At 38.8% G+C, this 20,929-nt stretch overlaps 1 protein-coding gene across 1 annotated transcript in view; it reads right to left on the reverse strand.

Annotated features, from left to right (window-relative positions):
• Nucleotides 1-20,929, reverse strand: part of tspan9a (tetraspanin 9a) — a 99,672-nt gene that overhangs the window by 6,390 nt on the left and 72,353 nt on the right. Inside the window, exons 5-7 of the mRNA XM_037682766.1 lie at nt 8,117-8,218; nt 7,719-7,850; nt 5,069-5,152 (exon numbers count right to left, since the gene is read on the reverse strand). Of these exons, the coding sequence (XP_037538694.1) occupies nt 5,069-5,152; nt 7,719-7,850; nt 8,117-8,218 (318 nt within the window). The remainder of the gene's footprint in view (nt 1-5,068; nt 5,153-7,718; nt 7,851-8,116; nt 8,219-20,929) is intronic.

Consider the following 20,929-nt stretch of genomic DNA (forward strand, 5'->3'; position numbering starts at 1 on the left):
TTTCAGCTCTCTGCCACCTGCCAGCACTCTTGGCCATGCCCACTTCTTTACTGCAGAGTGGAGACATGACACGCTGCAGAAGGAAGCTTCTCCTGCAGTGTGGGCTACACACAGGTGCAGCAGGTGCTAAATAATTTAAAACAATTTATTTAAAATAAAAATCCCATGCTGATTGTGCAGCTCATCCATCAATCAGCCAATTGTGTATCATGTCCAATCTTACTTTGAAAAACCACGATAGAGCGAGTCCGTGAAAAACGAACCATGAAGTAGCGAGGGACTACTGTACTTGTGCTTGAACAACAAATGAAAAGTTGCTTCAAGGGAAATTTATTCATTTACAATTTTGATGCTTTAATGGCTATTTTAGTAGATGGTCTTGTGACCATCAAATGCTTCAACTGTCCAATTTAAACATTTATTTTTAATTCTCTAATTATTCAAGTCTTACTGTGATGTGTTCTGAAACTATTTCAGTTTTAAAAATAATTTGTGTTTGATTGACTATCAAGTTTGGCTAAGGAGCAAAAATGTTAAAGGTTGCGGGCCTCAGTTTAGTAGACTGAGTGCTCCATAAAAAGTTCATTAAATCTTTACTGTTTCTGAGGGACGAGTTTTTGTCCTGCCATAAAATGCTAACAAGTCTTCAGAGGGAACAAACATTAGCCCAAATGACAAAACATAAAACAAAGTATTAATTAATATTAAAAATCGCACTGAGGTATAAAGAGCTAGATGACTGCGGGGACAAATGTTATGCAGTTCAGATGTGAAAATGTTAAACTCGACTGAAGGGAACTGGGGCAATAATTGAGACGGATTCTCAAAATTCTCATCAAAGTCAACATCAAACACAACACTTGTGTTGGAAACTCCAGTGTGTGTTTTCAGACTTCATAAGATTAAGTACGAGCACCAACTTCAATGTTTATGATTGAAAACTGGATGATTTCCCCTAAAATCGATTGTCATTTTTTCTGTCTAAGAACATGAAGAACCACTGAAGAAGAACTGACGTCCTCCGTTGCTGAGGGACTTGAACAGTGAATGTTTTTAGTTTTTGAGATGAGTGTTTTTCTAGACTGGATTTGAATGGGGAATGCAAGTACACTGTAAAAGTTTGGGTGTAAGATATTCACGTGGGTAGAAGTTACACTGTATGAAAAAGACTAGAGGTATTTTTTTATTTTTTATTTTATTTTATCCACCACCAGGTACCGAGGCGGAGCCAGGGGGTGGCTAATGGTGGCCCTGGACACCATAGATAGGGCTATTCAACTAAATTGCTCAGGGGGCCACATTTACTGGAAGCCAAGAACTCAGCAGCTGGACGTCCAGCAGTTATTCTCATTGTTTGTTTTATGGTTTAAAATCCAGTTTTATTTAAAATGAACCCATTGGTGGACCGAAGTGAGTTCACCCGTGGGCCTGATTTGGCCCCCGGGCCACCAGTTGAATAGCCCTACTTGGCCACCCCTATCATTTGAGGAAACTATACTTTTAAGCAATATAAAAACTATAAAGTATAGTTTCTTCAAATGACTGGGGTGGTCAGTTTACATATAGAGTACATATACACTTTCTTGACAGAGTGCACGTGTAACATCTTTCAGACCTCACAAATCTCTGTATGACTCCAAATTAACTACTTTAAGGAGACGTAAGAAGATATCTATCCATAATTTCTCCACCAAACTCATCCATCCACCTGCTCATCTGATCACTGGACTCTCCCCCTGGAGAGCAAAAACTTTCCCACAATCTCAATTTTCAAACCCTGACTCAAAACTCTCCTCTTTAAACAGGCTTACTCACCTTAGTCTCCTTGTCACATTACCTATAATTAAGTTGTTATGTATAATGCATGATGCATTATTATTATTATTATCATCACCATCATCATTATCATTATAATGATCGTTATTATCATTATAGTGTTGGCCATCTTGGATTTTGACATGACAATCCAATTCTCGATTACGACCTTTCTTACATCTAGATGCAGCCACACACCAAAATGGAAGTCACCATGCTGCTTATTTTTCAAGTTATGAGGCTCACAACATGCACATGTGGACGGTGGATGGATGTTATATCCAATTCCATCTCCTCCATGACGAGGGATAAAGAGGATCTCTACATGAGAATAAAGTCGTGAACAACTAAACCCAGATCGGGTTTGTCTTTGTTCAACAGAGACACCAAGCATGTTGACTTGAATGGTCATTTCTGTAAACGACAAACAAAAAGAGGAGAGAAATCCTTTGCCCACTTCATCACAAACACCTATCTGGACACAAACAGCAGGATTTTATCTGTGGCTCTTAAAGAGACACAAGGGCACGATCGAGCACGGAAGATCTGATGTGTTTACGTGGAAGGCCATTTAAAGATTTTAAGGTGAGGAGAAAGATTTAAAAATCAATATGAAATCTAAAAAAAAAAAAAAAAACACGGGAAGGTAGACAAGCAAGAGTTGATGCAATCAAGCCTTTTAGTCAGAAGAAAAGTTGAGCAGCTGAATACAGGAAACCTTGAGAAAAGTCAATCGTTAATTCTTAAACAATCCTCTTTACGGAGACAACTTTCCTTAGAAACGTATTATTATTATTAAAGGCCTAGCATTACACATGAAGTGCATTTTCATGACAGAGTTTTAAACCATGATGGCCGCCACCTCCACATCTTGCCAAGATATTTTAATGCTCAAGTCTGTGTTACAGATGACTCAGATCCAACCACAATACTTTACCACAATATCTGTCGTTCTGAGTCACCGCCATTTTTGTGTTTCCAAAAGTAGATTAGCTGTGGCGGCCATCTTGAACTGGACCAACTCCAAATGTCCATCGGGTATAGATCTAGAACTAATGCGTACTTTCCAAAAGTTTCATCAATTTCTGTCCAGTGTTTCACGAGATATTCAGTGACCAGACATACGAGGCCACTGATTAAAATGAAAGTTTTAGCCAAAGATCTTGTGCAATGTGTTGCCCTTAATGTGGTTGTTAGGGATGACTCTCAGCTACAACCACATTTTTAGCTCATTATCTGCTAAACTGGCTGATTGATTGGCATTTTTATGTTTCCCAAGTTTTTGGATGTAGCAGCCATCTTAAATTTGGTTAACTCCTAAATGTATTCAGTTGTAGATGAACACACAATTACTAATTTTTCAACGTTTCAATAAAAATACACGCTAGGTTTATCAAATAAATTGTTGACAAATATTATTGATAGAAATAGCTGATGACACAGTTTAAAAAAAAAGATCTCAGTCATTTAACCCTTTGGACATGTGTTACGGATTAGTATCAGCTACTACCACACAGTTTCAGGTCAATACTTGCAAAATCAACTGAGTTATAGCCATTTTTGTGTGTTATGGTGAAAAATGGGAATAACTCCAACAAAATTAAACGTCATAAATGTTCATTTAGGGATTATTTTTTCAGAGATTTATTTGAATTCATCCAGTGTGAGATATTCTAGTAATGGTACATAGGCCTGTCACGATAACAAATTTTGCTGATTGATTAATTGTCTCAGAAATTGCTGCGATAAATTATAATATTGTTTGAAATTTGACAATAATTAGTCATTATTGTCAAATTTAAGAGGAAATGTTTGTTAATTTGCTTTGTGTGTAGTACCGTTTTTCAACCACCGGATGGCAGTATAAGACTGTTTGAACCAAAGGATGGATAGTGAGGGAGTGAGCAGCGTGTCTCTAAGAAAAATGGGAGGGAGGCCCCTTGACGTGACATGGGATGTCTCTCCTACTTTTCTTCGGTTTTCAAAATGTCGGACGCTCATGTGGTTTGAGCTCTTTAGCATAACATTTCTCACACAAAACTTTTAATTAAAAAATCAGTAAGTAAGTTCTCAGATTCTTTTTGCAGAGAAAAACAACTTTTTAGGCAAAGGCACGGGTTTCAACCGTGAATTTTGGAGCTTCGACAAGACGTTTGTTTTTTTCCCCGAGGTCAGCCTGTTAGCTTAGCTCGTAGCTTATCATCTCAGCTTAGCTGCTTTTAACCACCCAAAAAACATGATTTTGGATGTTTAAAACAGATTTTAAAACAAAAAGAGAAAGGGAGGGATCAGTGAAGAGCGCCGGAGTTGAGCTTTTTGTCTTCCAGTGTCTTCAGTAGAAAGAGAGAGACATGAAGAAACAATAATGCCAATAAATTCAAATGTATAATTGTCATTTATCATGTGATTAATTGATTTATTGTTTGTCACGATAGGCCTAATGGTACAGACAAACAGACACCGAAACACACAGACATATGCAAAAAAAAAAAAAAAAAAAAAAAGTTGGTCTGCTTTTGCAAGTTTGAATACATTTAGTTATTCACCTATAGTTATATAAGGCATCGTTTAAAAAAAAAAATATTTGTGGATAAACAATGGTAAGTTTAAAACTGAAAAAATAACAAAGGCTAGGAAACTCAAGAATTTGTGACTAAACTAGTCTGAGTCAGCATGCATATTTGCTTTTAAGTGTAAAACATTCAAACAAAACAAACATTTTAGTACAAAAAAAATTGCAGGTAAAAAACACACCTGCCTTTACTCAGTCTGAAGGCATTTAGAGCTCCAGCTCTGAGTCTGTGGAGATTCTACTTAATGGATGCAAATCAGAACTTGGGACTAACAGAGAAACAGCACCATCTGAGAAATATCTATCACCCCTTTAGGCTTTAATCTGAGACTCTCCAACTTCTTCTCTATATTCAGTATCTCGACTCTCCCATCATCTAATAGTATCTTGTACCTGACTACAGCTCTGCTGGCACATAGCCAGGTGGCTTTGAATCTTCCAGACAAGGACAGGGTGCAGAATTTCAATAATTCAAGATGCGTGGGTGCCCAGAACGCCCACTCAGCACAAGTCTTATAACGTTCTCAATTGAACAAGATGGCACAGAGGCCACTGAATAAACACTTTGCTTTTCTTTTTTCTCCCTCCTTTTTTTATGTGTAGCCAGACAGATGGTCACAAAGCAAAAATAACAAATGGATGGGAACAATGGAGAAGAAAATAACTATTTTTCACTCCTACCTGCACTACCAAGATGACCATGCCTATAGTTCCCAGCAGATGCTTGTTATCATCCAGCCATTCTTCCACTTTCTCAAAGCAACCCTGCAACACAACAAAGATTTGTAAAAAAAACTGCAAAAATAAAGAATAGGATCACAGACGCAGAGGTTTTTTTTGTTTTTTTTGGTTCGCTGCTGTTGAGTCACCTGGAGAAAGTCAACCATCTAGTTCACATTACTTCTAAAAAGAGAATTTAATCATTTTGATATAAACTGTCTGAAGAATAAATGTTAGATAAGGCGTTGAAACAAGCTCAAAACTCCCCAAAAGTGGCGTTTTATGCAAACTTGTGGAACGCATTAACAGGCTTGTGAAGGTGAGGTATTTAACTTGGTTTCAGGCACAAAGTGGTGCTCCTGTCTGAGCATGAATGCTCAAGCAGCACATAGACTTAACTAAACACCACATGACTCTCTCCTCTGGGCAGGATTACACACAAGCTTTCAATGATGAGGTTTCCCAGCGGACCAGCTCATTGTCTGCCTATTCTCATCCTGGCAATTGCATTGTAGCTTTTAATCCTCCACATTGGACCTTCTAACAAACCGCACGCTACGCCAATAACAAATTAAAGTTGTAAAACTGTGGTGACACTGTGAACACAATGATGCATATTTCGTTTGAGTAAAAAAAAAACCTTGTGGTTAGAATTGTGCTAAATAAGGGACATTTTAAGCTTGTTTTAATGTGCAAAGCTTAAATAACCCTCCTGAGAAGATGGACCAAAGTTAAACTAGATGTTTAATTTTTTAAGTCCCATTTGTTTCATTCAATAACAATGGTGTCTCAGAAGAATTCAGTTATAACTGAAAGTAATGTATATTCACTTTAAAGTAGACATGAGACAATATCACCATTGCAGTACAACATGTTTTATTATCAAAGTAATAAAGTTGAAAACTATATATAGTAATGCAGATAACCAACCTTACAATTGGAAAACCAAAACACACAAACTGATTAAAAAACATTAACTATGTATATATATTTTTTTGTTTTAAAAGTTGTTTTTATTATTTGTGGTATAGATGCAATTTATTTGGATCTTTTTGTGCCTCTATTAGGCTGTTTTGTATTTTATGCTTCATATGTTTTTATAATTATTTAAAGCCTGAAGTTGTTTTGTCTGTTCTGGGCAATTTTTTGCATTCTTTCACTTTGGGTTAGAGGATCCCGTCTGGCATTTTGTTTCTTTGCATCTGTTTGTGTTAGTTTTGTGGCTTTTGACTAACTTAAACTTTGTTGTGGCTGTCCTCCACAGGTCCATTCATGACTCACTCCAGAGCTGAAAACATGCCACTGTTACAAACTAGGTCTTCAATTTAAGATGAACAACATCCGTCATATCGTCTTATTTTTTGCAGAAAACTGTAACCCAAAGTAACTGTTTTCATTATAACTGTAATAGTCAAGGGGAGCAGTGCATATATAAAGTAATCGCAGTATAAATTAATATATACAGTAGTCCCTCGCTACTTCACGGTTTGACTTTTGCGGACTCACTCTTTCGTGGATTTTCAAACTAAGATAGGACATGACACACAATCAGCTGATTGATGGATGAGCCATAGATTGCTTATTAAAAATAAATTATTTTAAATGCTTTAGCACCTGCTAAATCATTAAGTCCAGGGAGAAGCTCCCTCCCTCTGCAGCCTGTCATGATCTCCACTCTCTGCCACCCACATATTTCTGCTCCGTGCTGCAGCAGCTTCGCGAAGGGTTAACCCTTTGCTGTCCAGCTGCACCGATCGACTTTTGTCTTCCAACTTAAAATTCAAAGTGTCACATTGCAAAAACATCATAATCACAAAAATTAACGTGTTAAAAGTTATTTTTTTATTATTTTAGAACTTCTATGTTCAGTTGTTTCAGTGCACAAGATCAAGAAGTACATTTCAGCTCCGGGCTGCTGCTACATGAAGGGTTAACCCTTTACTGTCCTGCTGCGCTTCTCTACAATTTAAACTGGAATATTTTAAATAAACAATCCATGCTGAATGGATTGTTTATTTAAATGTCACAGTAATTAAATTTAAATTGTTTATTTACACAGAAGGACTCTGCTGCTGTAGCCCACCTGCTTCATGGCAGTTTAAAGATGATCAGCAGATCTTGGCTGTAATCTGTGGTAGTTTGAACTACTGTTGTCTTTCGATCGTGTTGAATCAGTTTTCCCTCTGACCTCTGACATTAATACAGCACTTTGGCCAACGGAGTTGTTTTAAAGTGCTTTATAAATAAAGTTGTATTGTATTGTATTGTATTGTATTGTATAAATAAGGAACTTTTGTCTACGCAACAGGCCCTCACTGGATATTTTCTTTATTTCAGACCTAGAAACGGTTGTGCATGAAATCCAGGCAGAACTGCAATTTCTGAATTACTCACACCGGTCTGCCTGGCATCAATTACAATGCCATGTTCAAAATCACTTAAATCCCATTCGTTACCCAATCTGATGCTCAGTTTGAACTTCATTAAGTTGTTTAAACCATGCCTGGATGCCTAAATACTGTATATTCGGTTGATCAAGATATTTGTGTTAACAAGCGATATCACATGTGTATATATTATTACATTTGAATTCACGTTATAATCAACTCACTCTGTTCCAGAACATGTTGGTAGAGTTGCGCCCACAGTTTTGATAATGCTCCTGGCAGCAGCGGTCAGGAACTACTTTCTCCTTCAGGGCCTCATGCCAGTCGGTGTATGCTATTACGCCGCAACACTTCCACTGAGGATGATAGAACAGCAGGAACACAGTTAATGCTTCTCCACAGTCCAGACAGACCTCTAATTAATTTAAGGTACAAACATTTCCTGTTATTCATCTTGCTTACAGAGGACTAAAGCAAAGGACTGATGCTAGTTTAGGGTTTTATTGTCACATTAATGTTACAGTAACAAGCCTGGAAGTACATCACCTGGAACATTTCAGTGTAGAACTTCACATCTGGGTGATTAAACATTCATGCTCAGAGTGATGCAATGTCTACCAACCTCTGCCTGGATGATGTTCCATGCATTTCGCAGGCCTATGTTATTTTCTGAGTTGTAGAGAGCCAGCCCATCCTTCAGGTCCTGCTTAGCGTTCTCACTCACCTGGAGATAAAGAGAAAGCATTAGCCTTCATTAGCGACCTTATTTTAAAGTGGTTGGCTCAGCAAGAGCAGCCATTTGAGTAATAGCATTCTTTAGAGCCTTTATGCGGTCTAAAGGCTGGAGAAGACATCGTAAGCTCGAGTGTTTGTAGCTCTGCATTCACGTTTTGCTTCTTTTCAAAACGACATCTTTTTCACGCAAACACGTCTGATAATGTCATTGTCCATGCTGTGCAGTGAGGGCTTTTAGGAGGCTGCGTGTGACTGTTTATGCATTTACGCTTTCTTTCCTCATGAATCGACTAATGATGTTGAGTCAAACATCATAAGTGTTTGCCTGAGTTCTGTAAGGAGACAAAACATCTGTGGGAACAAAACCGCAGCCGCTAAACAACTTGGTTCCAAGAAAATGGGTAAAGAAAAAGTCTTGTCTGTAATTTGATTTTTGGGTAATTTAACACAGTGTTTTGGCAAAAATAGAAATAAAAACAAGCATTTTAGTTCTGTAATATGCATGCATCATTCAGTTTGGTACTTTTTAATGGTTGCTCACACACATTTGTGACGGGGTTTTGACCATGAGGCAGCAGGAGCTGAGCGAAAATCTTCTGTTTGCGCCTTTTGAGGTAATCCTTCAAGGTGCGTAAAGGTTCATTATCCAAGGCATTCTCTTCTCATCCCTTTAGGTGCAGGTGTGATGGTAGCTTACAAAATTCACTGGTATTTAACTTAATCCATTTTCCCCTTCCAGGCACATTTCCAACACCTCCAGTGCTTGACAGATGGAAAAGACGTCGTTTTTTTTTAAATATTTTTCTCCAAAACATACTTTTGTTGCTCACTGCAGCAAAAATGTTCCATTTAAAATTGATCAGGTTGCAATATTCTTTTCAATCTAAATCAAATTTAATAAGCTCTTCCCCATCAAACATTGATTGAAAACATTGTCTTGTGTGGATGCAGGAAGGCTGACCCTCTCCTGATCATGAAATGAATGTTTTACAGTATCTGTTCATGTCTGAGCAGCAAACCACAACTCCTGCAACCTCTGAATTTTACAAAGTGTTGAAAAAAATATAGACTTTTAGTTTCCCCTGTCTTGAAGGCCAACGAGCAGTCATCTTATAGCTATAGTAAGTTTTCTGTTTGCACGACCTCATCCTGACCTACATGGTCTTTTAAGTTGTGTTACAAACTGGAGACACAGATAACTGAAAATGCTTGACATGATTACCTGGCAGTAAAAGATGAAAGTCAGAGTAATCATTTTTTTGACTGAGTCCTTGTTTCACTGTTTATACAATTGCCACAACGACAGAAAAGACTTTCAGGAAGTTATCAATAGGCTGACATCTATGACTCCAAACCCAATGTAACATGACATAACAAAAAAAACGAAGTCCAGATGACATGATTCAACCTTTTTTGTTGTTATATACCTGGATGACTGAGAAAACAAACTTTATGTTTTTGAAACCATTAGTGAAAAGGCCAGACTTCAGGGGTATCTGAGGCAGGCTTGAAACACAAGAGTTAGGGTGCCTTCTGGGTAATACCAGATGGCTAGGCCTCAGACTGACGAAGCCTCTTGGATGAGGGGCGAAACGTTTCTTTTTAACAAAAAAAAACGAAGTCCAGATGACATGATTCAACCTTTTTTGTTGTTATATACCTGGATGACTGAGAAAACAAACTTTATGCCAATGTAACATGGTTACCACAGCCAACTGACCTTAGGAAACACGAACATGACTTTAACCAGTCATTAAATATTGAGCTACAATCTGGTGTGGTAGTAGCTGAGCACAGTCTCCAGCACGTCTTTCTTTAAAACCCTGGAATGAACTGCAGGATTCAGTCTTGTTTGTCTGCTAACAAAACGTCCCATAAACCACTGAATGGATTTTGATTAATTTCTCAGAAAGTAATATTTGGATGCACAACTAAAACCAATGAACCTTTGGAGTCAGTCCTGTTTCAGATGGTTACCGCAGCTAATCAACACAAAAATAGTGATCCCTCAGTTACAGCTACAAATTGACATGGGGGTAATTGCAGTAATTCCCAACACATACTCCATGTGCTAACAGATCAAGCTCAGGAGATTGCACAAAACAGTTTGACCAAAATAGCAGTGACGATGTCATCATTGAACATAGGATGATGTTGGTGTAAAACTCTGGCATGAAAGGATATGCATTTCTTCAAAGAATGTTAGAATTTAACTTAACTTTAACTTGAACTTAAACTTTAGCTTTACCTTCCAGTTAAGGCAGATAAGGTTAAGTCTATGTTGACCAGCTGTGACCTTGAAAAAATAGACCATGCATTTGTTACAACCTGACTAGACTACTTATTAACCTTTATTTAACCAGGAAAATCCCACTGAGATCACACATCTCTTTTGCAAGGGAGGCCTGGGCCTAAAGGCAGCCTAACATACATGTTTTTAGTCTGTGGGAGGAAACTGGAGTACCCGGAGAAAACCCACACAAGCACGAGAAGAACATGCAAACTCCACACAGAAAGACCCCAGGTCCGATCGGAGGTTGAACCCAGGACCTTCTTGCTGTGAGGCAATAGTGCTAACTACTGAGCCATCGCGCTGCTGTAATGTTCATGTTGGGGTCAGTCAGGTGTCCTTTTCACGTCTCCAACTCGTTCAAAATGCTGCGGCTCAGCTCTCAACAGGAACTCATATGAATGAGCATATTTCACCAGTTCTGCCCTCCCTTCACTGGCTCTCTGCGCATCAGAATAGATTTTAAAATTCTCCTGTTGACATTTAAGTGCATAAATGGCCTTGCACCCTCATACCTCTCTGACCTCCTTCAATCATATGTTCCTTCTTGGGCGATGATTGATTTGGTTGTATCAAAAATCATACTTAAGCTCAGAGGAAATTAGACTTTTTCAGTCGTGGGGCCTAAACTCTGCAACAATCTGCCCCCCCAACATTAGACAGACCACTTCACTCCCTGCTTTTAAATCTTTCCTAAAAACGCACCCGTTTTCACTGACGTTTAACACAGTGTGACTGGATTTAGCATTTCATTGATTCTCGTCGTTTTTGTGTTATTATGTTTTTATTTTGATGCTTTTAATTACATTTTGTTATAATTTAATTTACTGCCTTGATCTTACTGTTAAGCACTTTGGTAACAGCTGCGGTTTTAAATGTGCTTTATAAATAAATTTGACTTGACTTTTAATTGCTAAAGTGTTAGGCAGCTGCTTAGTGTATCCATGGCTTAGGGTTGAGGAGGCAAAGTTCTAATCTTGAAATTTGCAATACTTGACTATCCTAGCAACAGACTGAACAATATTTTAGAGAATTTTTGTATATTTTTTCTTATATTTTGACTGAGAACATCTTTCCCTCCTGCTTCTGTAATACGTGCCCAAAACGTTCTCCTATCACGCCCTGAAGGCCGGCTCACCGACTCACTGCCTCACTGGTGTTGACGCCATGAGAACATGCCTAAAACATTCTCTTATCTCCTTCTGGAGGCCGACTAGCCGACGGCCATGGATCATGTCTGTGCGTCCGACTGCAGCTGGTTATGAGGGAACGCCTGCTGGACTCTGCTGCTGTAGAAACATTTGCATTGGACGCTCATTCTGTGACACGTTCCATGAATTATGTATCTGTGTAATCTGTCTTGAATGAGTCCTTGCAAGTAAAATGGCTGGTTAAAAATCTCCTGCTGTCAAGTGTGGTTCTTTCTGACTAAGTAACATTAAGAGCGAAAAAAAAAAAATCTCCCAACACAATCTCTTAAAGATCTGAGGCCTTTTAAAAGTTAGCACAAAACTGATTCTTTTTTTTTTTAAGTATATTTGATCATCTTTTATTCAAATAAATGTTCACGGGCAAAGAAGTTTTCATAATAAACTGCTCGAGTTTCTTTTTTCTCCTCATATAAAATTAAAGCGCTACAGTGACTTGAACTATGTGATGTCTCCAGATCTGACACTTTATGTGTTGCTTTCAGCTCACAGCAAATCATTTTCCTCTTGACTGAACCCCAACAATTTTCCTAGGGTCGTATCGTGTCTGGTGGAGATTAATATCTCATTGAACGTGTTAATGAAAAAAAACAAAATCAGAGCTTCAGCTCCCCTGCAGTTTGCCATGCCTGTGAGGATCTGCTAACGAGCAGGATACACTGAGAGGCTCTTTAGAGACGGGGTAATTATGACTGGAACCAAATGACATGCAGTTCCAGAACCATGTTGTCTTCTCAGGTAATGTAGTATAAATCATGACCAAAGGATCACACTTGCTTTTACAGTTAATGCATTTGACCTAAGAGGGTGATTAGGGATATGCATTTTTTTTAAAAAGGGCACACAAGAGGCTCCTCATGTTTGTCACCTCCTGACATAGTGAAGTGCTTTCAGCTATTTTTTCCACTATTGAGCTCAAAAGTGTTTAATCCTTCGGGTAAAAAAAAAAAAAACAAGAAAAAAACGAGGCAGGAACATCGAAACAGCCATTTTGTAATGTCAGCTTGATTTTAATCTAAGTAAATAAATAAACGTAGTTGATTCCCTAAAGGTTTTTGTAGCTCAACATCTTATTCCATAAACTGTACAATATGTGACCACACTCAGTGCTGTCCATTGGTCTGGTAAATTAAAACAAGAAACAAAAGAAAGTTTTCAAGCAGATCTAAAACTAAATTGCAGAATTAGATAATGACATCAAATTAAATATATTTTTTACAGAATAACTTGCATGTCTTCAGCTTTAAGTCAAGTCAAAGTTCTTTATTGTCATTGGCATCACATGGGGTACATGAGGTGGAACAAAATTGTGTACACAGGGTCCCATCCAACAATAGCAAAAATATAAAGTGTAAAAAGAAACAGTAAATAAGGATCTAAGTTATAAACTAAGATATATGCTGAACGAACGCCCAACGGTACGCTAAAAGATCCAAGATATATGCCAGTCACTAATAGTGCAAAACAATATACCAAACAGCAGCACGATTCTCATAAGTTCTTCTATAATTTACACGCTTAATGCGAGCCGAGTCGGGCTCGGAGACGACCCCAAAACTAACATAAACGGATTTATTCAAAGCCTGCAACAAAAATACAGAAACAAGGCACCGAAAGTGAAAAAGACACAAATCTACAGCAGCATGGTCCTACTGGCAGAGCGGTTCTGATGACAGTGAGGTTATCTTAGCAACACGGTCCAGTTAGCACCATGGTGCTGTTAGCGTTTCAGTTAGCGGCGTCTTGTTAGCAGGTACCGTCCCATTTAAAAAGGTTTAGTAACTTATTTTTTAAAAGACTTGCATCGTTTCAAATTGCATTATTCCTTCTCACTCGTTTACTTTAGTGAAGAGTATCTGTGTTTTCACCTCAGGCTACTGGTCTTAACATATCTGTCCTTTGCAGGAAAATTAGATGAAAAGCAGCCTCATCAATCTCTGCCTTGTACTTTGTTTCCATCCTTTATCTTCTCTTCCCCGTGCAGGCTACATGCAATGTTGCTCACTCATTACTGACTCCTCACACTAACACAGTCACAGGAGAGCATCCCCTCCTCTCCCACTACAGTAAAAAAAAAAAAGTCCTCTTTAGAATCTCCATTAGGTCTGTGCATATCTTCCATTTCCTGTGTGCAAGTCTTCGTTACAGCCTGAAACAAAACCTAATGATCCAGATTTACAGCTAACGAGAGGCAGACAAATGAGTTCAGAACAAAGACGAATTTGATCATGCCCCCGTTTTTTTTTTTTTTTTTTCACGCAAAAGATGGAGATAGAAACACATTTTTGTTGCATTAGTCTATTTTCTTCCTGATGTAAAAGCCAACTTCTTGGCTGAAGCTTGTGTAGCTGCTACTGGAAAGCATTCACCAACACCATGCAGTGGCAACTTCTAGGTTTTAGTAATCGTCTCAGAAAGTTGCTAAAGGGCACTGATGCAATATGTCATGTATGGCATGTTGACAAAGGCCTGAGACACAGCTCATACTTCTCATTACATAGATAAGTGTGTGGTTTCCTCCAGGCTGACCATGTCTGTGCTCAGCGAGACAAGACAGCACATTCATCACAGAAATCTAAAGGGTTCAGCTCGGCCAGCTGAGACAACACAAAGAGTGGAGAGGAGAAGAGAGAAAGGACAAGTGGAGATACATGCTGACAGAATGGACGACGCAGTGAGCATTTCACACACACACACAAACTAAAATAAGAGGTTGGCATACATTGTGATAAACACCTCTCATGAAAAACTGACAGTAAAGGCTGCTGATGTTACCAGATGGTCACAGGTATATTTTCAACATGGTTTCCTGCAGTTGATCTCAGTTCTGATGCATTACATGGGAACCTACCTCTGTCTGATCTCATGCAGATCTGGTGACATGGCAGCACCTGACAGAGCAGGTAACGGTACAACCGGCACTTGTCACAATGCTAATGTGAAGCAAAGCTCATTAAAGAGTACATGACAGCTTCAGCTCAGTTTTCAAAGCTGTGAAAGTTGTGATCTGTTTTGTGTTTCAGGGCTCTGAAATGGGCATTTTTGTGTGTTGGACAGTAAAGGTCACATCTGTCATTTAGTCATTTTAGGTATTTTGGGGGGTATTTTTGCCTTTGAGGATGCACGCAGAGGTTGCATTTTCCATTCGTCACTTATTTACACCAAGTGTTGCGATTGCTTCTATTTGTCATGGGAAAATCAGTTTAGACGTGGTTTAATTTCACATTAACAAAAGGAAAACAAATTTAGCCGAATATGCAAGTTGCTTAGTAAACATTAGCACTGTGAACACAGCTAAAAGGAAAAAGGACAGACCATCTGTGAAATGGGGTTTCACAGATGGCTTACAGTACAGGATGTGGGACAGCCAGCTTCCAAACCTTTCAGTTTTGGTAGTTTGTCCTGTTCTGTGCCCACTGACAAAATAACTAATAGCAAATAATAGTAGTGGGTATACAGAGGCCTTTGATGAGCACTGCTGGTTTAAAAAAAGAATACCAAAAAACGTCAGTCAGCATGTTATCACCCACTGCCAAAGGCCAAGAGCAATAATATCCTTGCACATGCCTTCCATTGCACTGTTAACAAAATATCTCATGAATCACTGATCAGACTGAATTAAAACTTTCAGAAAGTAATCAATGGGTTGACATTTACAACTGACTGACCTTTGAAGTCAATCTGATCCGTTATGGCTGTCACAGTGACACAATCTTACCAGACACAAAAATGGCTAGAGCTCATTCAGTTTTAGAGAAACTGAGCTAAAATTGAGTGTAACAGTAGTTGAGACTGATTGTTGCATTAGATATGTGTTTAAAGCTCGTGATTAACTACTGGAACTGATTTGTTTTGTCTTTTAGCAAAAAATGTGAGGCCTTTGAGAGATTTTAACAAAAACTAATTATTGGTTGTACCTTTAACATGATTATGTTTTGAGCAAATCCAATTCCACATGGTTTACACAAAAGTGCTCCATAGTTCAGTCGATTTTACAAATGTGCTAATATTTGTTATGGCTGTAGCTGAGTCATTTTCAGCACATACTCCACATAATACACAAAGTGTGAAACCCTGGCACAAAATGTAACCAATAACTGTTGAAGTCAACCAGGTTTGTCTGTTTGCAAAATATCTTATGAGCTAGGTGTGTGATAAAGAAAACGTTCAGAATCTAATTGTAAGATTTATATTTACAGTCTATAAAGTTTTGGAGTCAATTCAAATCAAATGTTGTTTTTTTTTAGTTTTTTTTTTTTTACAGCTAATCAACATTAATAAGCAGTGAAACAGCTCACTTGAACATACACTGATCTAAGGTCTGATGTGGCAGTAGATCAGAATCATTCTCAACACATCTGAGCAACATCTAACAATATTGCATTAAAAAATGCATGTTTTTTTTCAAAGTTTCAATAAAATTACTACAACTCCTTCCTTTCTCAAAAAAAAAAAAATCTTAATCTGAAACTCTGCATGAAAGTTTGCGAGTGAACTGCATTCTTTCAAGGAACATCAATTTAAATTGGTTTTGGGGCTGGATGAGAGCTTGCAATGAGTAAAAACTGGGTAACATGTACAGCTGCATCTAAAAAAAAAAATAGAATCTCGAGAAAAAACTCTATTATCATTTCAGAAAGTGAAATGTATTACCTAGATTCATTATACAGAGAGTGAAATATTTCAAGCTTTTATTTCTTGTAATTTTGACGATTGTGGCTTATAAATAATGATAAACCAAAACTCAGTCTCAGAAAATTAGAATATTGTGAAGAGGTTCAGTATTGTAAACTCCTGGTGTCACACCCTGATCAGATGATTAACTCCTAGACATGAGCTGCAAATGTCTCATTCCACAAGTCCAGTCACTCCTGAACCAGAGACATCAGAGCCGTCTCACCTGGCTGAGGAGAAGAACTGGACTGTTGCTCAGTGGTCCAATGTCCTCTTTTCAGATGAAAGTAAATGTTCATGTCATTTGTAAATCAAGGTCCCAGAGTCTGGAGGAAGAGTGGAGAGGACCAGAGTCCACGTTGCTTGAAGTCCAGAGTGAAGTTTCCACAGTCAGTGATGGTTTGGCTCCATGTCCTCTGCTGGTGTTGGTCCACTGTGTTCTCTGACTCAGTCCACGCAGCATCCACCAGGACATTTTAGAGACTTCATGCTTCCTTCTGCTCACCAGCTTTATGGAGATGCTGATTTCATTTTCCAGCAGGACTTGGCTCCTGCCCACACTGACAAAGGCACCAAAAAAAACTGGCTGTGGAATATTCTCATTTTCTGAGACTCTGAAAATTATTGTTTTTTCATTATTTGTCAGTCATAAGCATCAAAATTACAAGAAATGTTTCACTCTGTTTAATGAATTTATATAATATTTGAGTTTTACTTTCTGAAATGATTGACAAAAGAAATTAAATTTTTTCATGATTTTCAACATTTTTTACATGTAAGCTAAAAGTTGTCATTTAACACATTAAACTCTTATTGATCATGCACTTGCCTGCTGGTTTTTGGGGTCACTTCTTATGTCGGGGATTGATATCTGTAGCTGAAAATTATGTCTTGGTAATGTTGAAAGTGATTCAATAAACTGAAGATGAGGCACATTAAAACTATTAGCCAACACTGTTACAACACCGTCAAGCCCAGGGGGGGGGGGGGGGGCATTAAAATCACAACTAAGTTTCACAAGGTCTGCTTCTTTGAGTCACACCTTTTAGTTTACTCAAATCTTGCATTTAAATCAAACTTTGATGCTGTTAGTTTTTAAAGGTCTAACTTGCCTTTTATCTGCCAAGACTACTGGAGCTGATTTATGGACCACACATATGACCATCTGCGCTCTAACTGATTGCCATGATGGTTAATGGATTATTATGTGACTTTTCTTTTGTACAAAAAAAAAGATAATTATTTGTACATATTTGCTCAAATAAACAGCTGCATTTAAATGTACTTTGGTCATGCTTGAGATGAACTGTAATGGTGCCTGGATTGTAAATCCTTATTGAGCAAATTAAGGTGCATGACTTTTCATCACAATAAATTGCAAATTTCCATTAAAACCAGCCCCATAAATCATGCCCCAAGTAAAGCATGACAATGACACCAATTCAGCAGAATAAAGGGGAGGATTTTTTTTTTCAGTTGCCACATTTAGACTCCTTTAAATTGGATGCTTTCAGACTAGCAGTCATAAAAAGATAGTCTCACGTTTTAATGTTTTTGTGCAAAAAAAGAACGCTTTGTTCCTGTGTCATATTGCAAAGGAAATGTTGTCTTCAGGCAGCTAATAGTTACCTTAAATTCATACATTAAACAAGCAATTACACCCCATCCTTTAATGTCTGATACATACAATTTTGGCAAAAACTCGTACAAACAAAATACTCTCACTTTCTGTTATTTCACCTGCTTCAGAGTAACTGGTTCTCATATCCTACCTTCCACGATCATTACTGGATCACAAAGGCACGCTGGTTTGAACTGTCCAATCTTTTGACTCCTGAGAAATGAGGAAGCTAGTTTTATTTCAGTCTCGCTCTCATTGCACAGCACCGGACAAATGCCTTTAAAGCCCTGAAAGTGTAATAAATGATGTGGAGACAAACAGCATCTGAGTCAGAGGTTCCCAGCAGCACATCATTAACCAGGACACTTAATTCCCTCAGCTGCTCTGCAAGCCCGTGCTGCGTAGCCTGAGGCCTGGGCATTTGACAGATCCACAGAGAGACCCCCACTCCGACTCTATAATTGGTCTGGCAAAAATAATGCACGGCCAACGACTGAACAATCCAGCCTTTGCAAAGTGCAACACACAGTCGGGCTTCCTGCTTTGTGAGGTTGTTAAGGAGATAAATGTGACATCTGGCCCAGCCTTTGCTGCTCTTCAAACTTGTCTTTCACGCAGCGATGCTTCAGCTTTCATCCATGGCATCATTGCCTCCTTACTGACTTTTTCTATTTTATTTTAAATGATACCTCCTTACACGTGTCAAGTTTGCCCTGTGAGGCCATCGTTCAGCTATTTCATACATTTCCCACAATTCATTCCCCTTTCCATCCCTGGCTTTGATATCTCACTCTACCCCTTCACTCTTCACTCACTTATTATTACAGCCCTTCCTCACCTACTTTCTTTGTTCCTCCTTACATTCCCTTGCATGTGCTTCCTTTCTACACACTTGGCGTACTGGGGTTTTCATCCCCATTCTGCGCTAATAAACCTTCTCTAGTGTTCGTCTTGGCGTGCTGGGTCGACGAAGGCGCAATGAGGTCACGGCGTTAAAGACGGATGGCTGTAATCTGGTTTGTGGCTCAGCCATCTGCTGTAGTCAGCTGCTTGCTAACTGCAGGCCCGGCCTTTATTATACTACACGCCTCTACATGGCATTTAATCAGAAGAATTAACATCACCGGGCCGCGGAGGGGAAAGAAAGTACTACCCGCGTAAACCCTGAGGCAGGACTGGTAGGCTAAGAAAGATGAGACAGACATTCTCCATTAAGAAAGATGAAGCTTTGCCTCTCAAGTGGATGCAAATGAGTAAATATTAGGTGATTTAAAAAAAGAAAACAGTGAAAAGTAAGTTCTTGTAGCTAAATCAAATTCTGTAAGCGATTTGGTCGACATCTTGTCACACAGAAGGATCCCAGTTTCTATAAGGTGTCAGTGATGACTTAAGTATGACCAATTTGAACGACTAAAGTTTCTGTTTTGCGGGCCTGTTGCTACATGTATAAAAGCTGCCGACAACTGTGTGTCTTCCAGACTAGTTAATAAATGCCCTGTGATTAGAGGATCAAATAGGAGAAGTGAATTAGCAATTCCTCTGATCACAGCCTGTAGCAGCAGATGAAGAGAGCCTCACACAGCATACAGAATACCCCTTATGATAAGGAAATTGTGGAGAGAAACAGACAAAAAAGCAATTTCTTATGCCCTTATGTGATGTACACCATTTGTCCATCATCTGATACTGCCATCATAACAACCCTGTCGGCATATAGTCTTGTCTGGGTAACAGCCTCAAACAATTTCTTTACATTTGCACATTTTGTTTGGAAGTTGCCTAAAAAACGTCAGTTCCCAAAACGTTTAATTTGCTGTAATGGTTTGGCTTTTCATCGACATCTGAAGACCAATAAAGGAAATATATTTTTGCTCCTGATCCACATTACAGTAGTCCCTCGTTTATCATGGGGGATTCGTACCCTGAAACCCCGCGATAAGTGAAAAACAGTGAAGTAGGAATAGTAGTACAAGTAGTAAGTAGTATTTTAGTATGTATGTATATATATATTGTTTTTTATAAAGGGGTTTTAAACCCTTCCCACATCCATCCATCCATTATCTTTACCCGTTTATTCCATTTTGGGTCACGGGGGTCGCTGGTGCCCATGTCCAGCAATCACTGTGCGAGGGGCGGGGTACACCCTGGACGGGTCGCAAGTCCATCACAGGGCCACCCTTCCCACATTCTTGCAAAATTCTAAACAAGTGGTTCCCAACCCTGGTCCTTGAGGAACACCCTCTTGCATATTTTAGTCGTTTCCCTGCTCCAACACACCTGAATCAGTGATTTAATTACTTCCTTATGTTCTGCAGAGGCCTGTAAATCACCCATTTATTAAAACCCGGCGCGACGGAGCAGAGAAACAACGAAAACATGCAGGATGGTGTTCCTCAAGGACCAGGGTTGGGAACTCCTGTACAATGTTTCTAAACTCTAAAAGAGCATAGAATGTCACAATTTCAGCTCTCTGCCTCCGTCGGCCACGCCCACTTGTCCGCTGCAGAGCGGAGATATGAGATATGACACGCTGCAGGAGGAAGCTTCTCCTGCAAGTTTGGACTGCACACATGTGCAGCAGTTGCTAAATAGTTTACAGTAATTTATTTTAAATAAAAATTCTATGCCGATCATGCAACTCATCCATCAGCCGATTGTGTGTCATGTCCAATCTAACTTTGAGAAATCGCTATAGAGCGAGTCCGCAAAAAACAAACTGCGACGTAGCAAGGGACTACTGTATTGCAGTTTCATATCCCATTAGGTCTAAAAGCACTGTCATTTCACGAGTTGGGACAAACACACAGCATGGTGGAGGTTCACTAAAACCTGTGTGAATGAGAGAGTTTTCCCAGAGCTACACTGAATCCCTTATTAATGCAGACTCATTCAGTTTCTCATTTAAGA

Source organism: Nematolebias whitei, chromosome 10 (genome assembly GCF_014905685.2).
Source record: "Nematolebias whitei isolate Nwh7 chromosome 10, NemWhi1, whole genome shotgun sequence".
NCBI lineage: Eukaryota > Metazoa > Chordata > Actinopteri > Cyprinodontiformes > Rivulidae > Nematolebias > Nematolebias whitei.